Here is a 6,735-nt window from a genome sequence, read left to right as displayed (position 1 = left end):
TTGATTTGGCCTATATTTTAAAAAGTTTGGCTTGATGTAGGTTAGGTCATAGACTCCTGTCCAACAATTTGACATGTTTTTATCCTAAATTTATTATTATTATTATCTTCAAAACACCTTTCATTTAATTGAGATTTTATTTCCCTTGAATTTTGCTCTCTTTTTAGTATCAAATTTCAATGAAGTGAAGATTGAATAGTTCAAAAGAAAAGTTTATTTTTTTAAGTGAAATTAGTGCAATTAAATTATACTAACTAACTTTATTAATTAGTGTAAATTTTTTTTTTTTTTCATATACAAGACTTGAGAGAGTACTATATAAGAAACATTCACGGGTTCGACTTCTCATAAATTCATCCTCAAGTATTGTACCACCCTTGTAGTTTGCCGACTAATCTATCGTTCTAGTATTTTTTATGACTAATGTATCATTTAGGTATTTTGTCGACCAGTTTGTTATTTTGTTGATTAGTATATCATCTATGTATTTATTTGATTGTATGTTTTTGAAGCACATGTATTGATTGAGTATCGTGTCGATAACATGCTGAGTTAATATCTACCTAGATTATAGTCAAGGAATATTTGCTCCCACTTGATGTCTAGAGCTAAAAAAAAACGTGTTCTATTATAATAAGATATGAATCTTGACAATTATGCAACAATTATGATAACAATAATACCAATAACAATAATAATAACTAATTTATGGCCTATAAGGGCATTAATGATACAACACCATTTAGAAGATCAAAACATGAAAATAAGGAATTTGTATCGAAGAGTTAACCCCAATATATATATATTTTCTTTGTACTGAAAAGACAGATATACTCATTATTGTTTAAGGCATGAATAGTTACTAGATGTTTTGGTGATTGTCCTCTATATTGAATCAAAAACTATATATAAGAAATATCCAAAAACAAAAAATTATTTGATGATCCTAAATCACATAATCCTTAATTAATTTCTCCTTAATATATAATCAAGTGTTATTAATATATATCATATAGAAGTTAGTTAAGAATGTAAATAATTAATAGTTTTACGATATGAAATAATTTATCTCAAAAGACTGTTATGGAGTATTCTCTATCCATAATTAAAAATTAATGTACCTTAATTACACAACCTACAATCAACTTTTACCATGTAAGTGTCAAACATTATTACTAAAAAAAGTAACAATTCGTTCTGACTACAGTGCAGAATAGAGAAGGAAACAAACATAAGAACCTGCTACTCTATTATTACACTACACTGCCCAACAGAACAAGTCAGCACATTGTAAATTTCATTTCCAATACTTGCCATGCCATCCATAACCTTAGAATGAACCAAACATTAACCCCAACTCAAGTTTGCAGAGTGAATATTGTGTGTGATTAACATGTTGATAGGGACTAACATGATAAGTTAAAAAAAAATAATGATCGTTAAAATATATTTTAATGAAATGAGTTTATAATTTAACTTAATTTTACAAAATCAGATTGATTATTTAAAATAATTAATATTAGAATATTTTTTTACATAACAAATTTAAATTTTCAAAAAATATAATACAATATTTTAATTATTTTAAATTTCTCAAAACAAATAAATATTTTAAAAAAGTTTATACTCCATTTATTTATGGGAGTTTCATTTTTGTTGTCTCTCTTCTCTCCTATATGTCTCTCTCTCTCTCTTTAATATTGTTTGGGATTTAAGTATTTTACTCAAACACAAATTTTTGGCATTAAAAGAATTTAATTATTTAACCAATAAAAATAATATCATTTCAATTAAAACAATTAAAATCTTTAAAATTTTACAATACTTCATCTACACTTAATGTAATCTATGTTAACATAAATACATAAATGTAACTGCTAGTAAGTTTTTTTTTAATTATTATTCATCAAAATTATAAAGACCATTCTAAAATTTCAACTTTAAATTTTGTAGATATTATTTCAACAGGTGAATTTTAATTTTTACCACTAAGAGTAAAAACAAAAACCCTAGAACATGATAATTAAAAAAGAGTAACGGTATGTTTGATAACTTGTTATAGACATATAATTTTTCACATGAAATTCTGAAGCTCATTGTTATATGATAGACATAAATTTATTGTGGGACGTGGGTGCAAGCATAGAGTAAGAAAAAGGAAAGTGATGATGGAGATGATATTGAGTTGGTTGGATTAGAAGATAGAAATGGAAGAGATGAGATGAGATGATGAAGTTGACATTGAGACAGAGGAAGCAGCTGGTTTATGCATGCAGATGTAAGGGGGGCCCATGCCCATCAGCCCATGCCCATGCTCAATGCTCATGCCTTCTATTTCTTCTCTTCCCTCAGTAATCCCAGCTTGCCACGTGTCACCTCGCGTCGGAACAACCCTCCCACGTCGTCTCAACCCAATTACACTCCCACAACCTTACACCACCGCACAAAACGACATTCATTTCATCCCAAACAGTGACCAAGTACTGTCAATCTCAAGTGTTTTTTTTTTTTTTTTTTTTTTTTCAAGTTGAAAAAAACATGACAATGCGCGGATTAATATAAAATTATCCTTAATTACTAGAGTTACTTAGTGATTAAATTGAAAGATGGATAATTAAAAATATGTTATATTTTTTATCTTTAAAAAAAAAATATAAAATTACACTTAACTATTATTTTTCTTTTGAAAAATATTTGAAGTGAGATGGTTAAATTGTAAAATATCTTTTGTCATTAATGAAGAGGGGGTTTGGTTAAGTTAAGTGTTTGGTGACAGTGAGAAAGGTTGTTTGAGTCAGCAATCAGCATCATCGTATAGTAAGGTCTCTCTGAGATTCATGGCTTCCTCGCGGCGAGGGCACTCCAAGGCTCAAATGTGCTTCTTCAAGATTCTCCGCATAATCTCATCCACTACTCCTCCCTCTCCCAACACCAAAGGCATCAACATCGATTTGAATCTCACTTTCTCATCCCAATCTTCCACCGCACCCCAACAACAACAACAACAACAACAGCAACAACAACAACAACAACAGCAGCAGCAACAACAACCGCTTCCGGTCCACGTGTCCGACGACGAAGCCAAGCGCCACGCGGAAACGGAGTCCGAGGAGACGGCGGCGGCGTTTGGGGAGAGCAATTGCCTGGATTTGCTGATCGAGGCGGCGAGGGTGCTGGACGAGTCGGACTCGGAGGGCGGCGAGTCCAGGACTCGGAGGGGGGGGAAGCGGTGGGTGGTGGTGGATTTGTACGGTGCTGACGTGGCGGAGGAGAGGGAGCCGGTGGTGAGGTCGAAGCGAGGGAGGAACCAGGCCTTGCCGTGCCGGCTTAGAGACTCCGTCGTCGAACCCTTGAAACGCGCCACGCGTTCGCAGAGACCAACGTCCACACCGCAACTCGCTAAACGACTGCTTAGGTCCTCCTCCACTACGTGAAACGGTAATGCTTCCTCTTTTCTATTTTTAACTTGTTTATAACTTAGTTTCAAGTTTAGGAGATAATCAAAGCTTACAAATTATAATTTTAGGGAAATAAATTTAATTTTTTAAGTTGTTTAATTTAATAATATTTTTAAGGAAATTATAATGGTTTTAATTAAAATTAGAATTTTATTTTAGTAATATTTTTTTTGGCTGTACTAGAATGAAATTTTAATTCTTATCACATGTAAGTTTTATTGTTAATATGAAATTAAAAATAAATTTTAAATACCACAACATAGGTATAAATATAATTATTGTTACTTTTTAATTATGATTAGAGTTTTAATATTTTTTAAATAATTAATTTTATTTGTTAATAATTAATTTTCTGTCATAAAATCTAACTTTCCACCTTACTTTTAAATAATCTTCCTCTTAACTATCTTTTTTTTCATTGACATGTTTTAAATCTGAAATTTTATTTAAAGGGATGAAGTCGAATGTCATTCAAATTTTATTTTAATATTCTTAACCATACTTATAGACTTAAAGCATTTTATAAAAGTTTTATCTTAAAATTAATTAATAAAAAAGCTGATAAATATAAAATAATAAAGAATTATAATGAAATTAAATTTTCAGTCAAATAAGCATATCTTCCCAAACACTAGCTTGTTTGTTAAAGAACGCTAGCTTTCTAAGAAAAGTCTACGTTGACGAAAGGTAGAAAAGAAATAGAGAGACCTTTGAAAAAACGACGAATCGTTTTGAGATGTGGTGCGGTTATAGACTTGTAGTTACAAGGCACGACACAGGGGACAGATTTCGCGATGCTTTTTTTTAATTTTTAATTTTTAAACATTTGTTTTTTTGGTTTTGTATAAGCCATAAGGTGTTGGAATTATTAATAGTTACTATTAATTAAGTGATGGATACTTGGGCATCGAAAATAGCAACGGAATGTGCGCTGTGCGGGGCAGCGTTGTCAAAGTTGGAACAGGATGGGTATAGCTCTTGCATGTTGTCCTAATCAAATGTTTCCTAACACCACATTATCGTATTGTCAAGAATAAGAGATACTAAATAAAAATAAAATAAAATTGATCCATCATTAGATTTCATAAAAATTAAAAATAATTTCAGTTATTTTTATTTCTCATGACATGACAACACAAACGTAATACATCAACAATGATTGACAATAATAAAAACATAGAATCATGTTAAAATCATATTTTAATGATCTAATACACACAATAAAAAAAGTTAAAAGAAACTAATACATAGAGTGAGAAATAATTGGGTTGAGAATGTGTTGTAACTGGTAAAAAAACAAGATGCAGATGATATAAAATAAATAACATGTGTTGAATTTTTTCTTGATAAAACATAAACAGTACTTTGAGTGGTTTTCTTGCTTATGCTTGAGATTAGGCTTTAGAATTTAACTGACATATCAGTTTCTTCCTTTTGAAGCATGAATACGTGCTCATGTTTCACTGACACATGCCATCTCCAAATCCTCCTCCAAAAACTCTCGTTTGAAGAAAATGTCTTGTAGACACGACATGAGGAGTAAGAGTAGGGGAGACAATGAAACAGAGGTTGTGGATGCGAAAATGCATGTTTAGTTATTAAAAAATTACTTGTATTTATATGATATATGCGAGAACAATGTATGTTGTCGGCTTCAAACTTCACAGATGGAAAGAAACTAATGTAGAAGGGTATTTATTTTTTTCTTCTTGGACCTTGGTTATCGTGTTACAACTTAGAAAGTACGACCCCTCAATCTGCTATAGCATTTACTTGTAAACAGTTCGATTGCAGTTTATGGTATTCAAATGAATTCAATGGTCTGTACATGTGATGTGATGTGACGGATAAAATAGGGTTATCATTCCTTCCTTTGGCAAGTGGGTGTTGATTGAATTTAGATACTTCCAGCTTTTTTTTCCATCTTTCTTCGGTAAAGACCATAATCATATATTACATCTAATGGTTTATAAGATTATTCAATTTGATTTACAGTCCATTAATTAGCCACATAATTGGTTCATATTAATGATTCATGAAATTTGTACGTTATTTAATTATCACTGCGATAATATGTATTTTTACTAACATTAAAAATATTATTAAATTATAAGTAAACATTATTGACATATTTTAACAATATTTTATTAAATATAAGATAAAATTTATGTCATTAAAAGTAATATTTTATATATATTAATAACAATATTTTTAAAAGTATTATTAAAGTCATATCTTATAACATTTTAATAATCTTAAATTTTTGTAAGCTTTAGAAAATTAGAAAATGATAAGTAGTATTAATATAAATTGTACTATCACCCATATTTTATGATTTTTGTTTTTAAGATGAAAAATATCTGTTTTTTTTTTTTACAAGATAAAATATTCTAAATTAGTTATCACTAAATATATATATCATATATCAAAGTTTATTTATCTTAAGTCTTACTTTATGGTTATATATATTTTTATGTGTCATTATTTTATTTGATTTAGACTTTAATTTTGAGAAATAATTTGATATTGAAGAAATATATTTTTTATATATCATTTATTTTACTCAATGTGAGACTTAATTTTGATAAATAATTAGAAATTATAATATTGAGATAAGACACTTTAATCTTTAGCAACATTTGTCCACTTAAAAAAATGTAATAACATATTAATTTGATCTATAGTAACATTATTAAAATGTAAGTGGACAAATGTTGCTAAAGATTTTAAATATAGCAATATGTTGACACTCCAATAACATTTATATGAATCTAATTCAATATTAAAATATTAATTTAAGTTTGTAATTTGAAAAGAGGGAAAAAAAATGAGTGCCTAAAGGTTTTTTTTCCCTATTGCATCTACTAGAAAGACCAAGAATGCCTACCAGCATATTTTGGACCGTGCTAACCATAGGTTATCTTCCTAGAAATCCAAGCATCTTGGTTTTGTTGATAGAGTAACTTTAGCTCAAAGCATCATACATCTGCCTGCATATATTATGCAGTCCATCATGATCCTGAAGTGCCTTTCAAACAAACCGGAGAGATTGAAGACAAGTATTTGGAGTTATCTTAATAACGGGAATTCCCTTGGATGTTTTGTGTAGATTGAGACAAGTTGGAGGGCTGTTTTTTTTTTCTTTTTTGAATCTTAATCTTTTCAACAATGCATTTATGATGAAATTTGCTTGGGAGTTAATATCAAAACCCAATAAGTTGTGGGTTAGTTTGTTTAGATCTAAGTATAGATGTGGAAGTAAAATTCTGCTAGATGT

The 6,735-nt window shown here is 29.6% G+C and overlaps 1 protein-coding gene across 1 annotated transcript; it reads left to right on the top strand.

Annotated features, from left to right (window-relative positions):
* Positions 1-2,743: 2,743 nt before the first annotated feature.
* Positions 2,744-5,287, top strand: LOC109799063 (uncharacterized). Its single transcript, XM_020359552.3, has 2 exons — positions 2,744-3,438; positions 4,899-5,287. Exon 1 carries the CDS (start codon positions 2,838-2,840, stop codon positions 3,432-3,434), a length of 597 nt encoding a protein of 198 aa, XP_020215141.1. The 5' UTR covers positions 2,744-2,837; the 3' UTR covers positions 3,435-3,438; positions 4,899-5,287.
* The last annotated feature ends 1,448 nt before the right edge of the window (positions 5,288-6,735 follow it).

The sequence above is a fragment of the Cajanus cajan genome, chromosome 8, assembly GCF_000230855.2.
Source record: "Cajanus cajan strain Asha chromosome 8, NIPB_CcT2T_4, whole genome shotgun sequence".
NCBI classification, from domain to species: Eukaryota; Viridiplantae; Streptophyta; class Magnoliopsida; order Fabales; family Fabaceae; genus Cajanus; species Cajanus cajan.
Note: the sequence above shows the minus strand (reverse complement) of the source record. Positions and strands in the feature narration are given on the sequence as shown.

Excerpts from the sequence above, each read along its gene's own strand:
- LOC109799063 (XM_020359552.3), top strand. The coding sequence starts at position 2,838 with ATGGCTTCCTCGCGGCGAGGGCACTCCAAGGCTCAAATGTGCTTCTTC.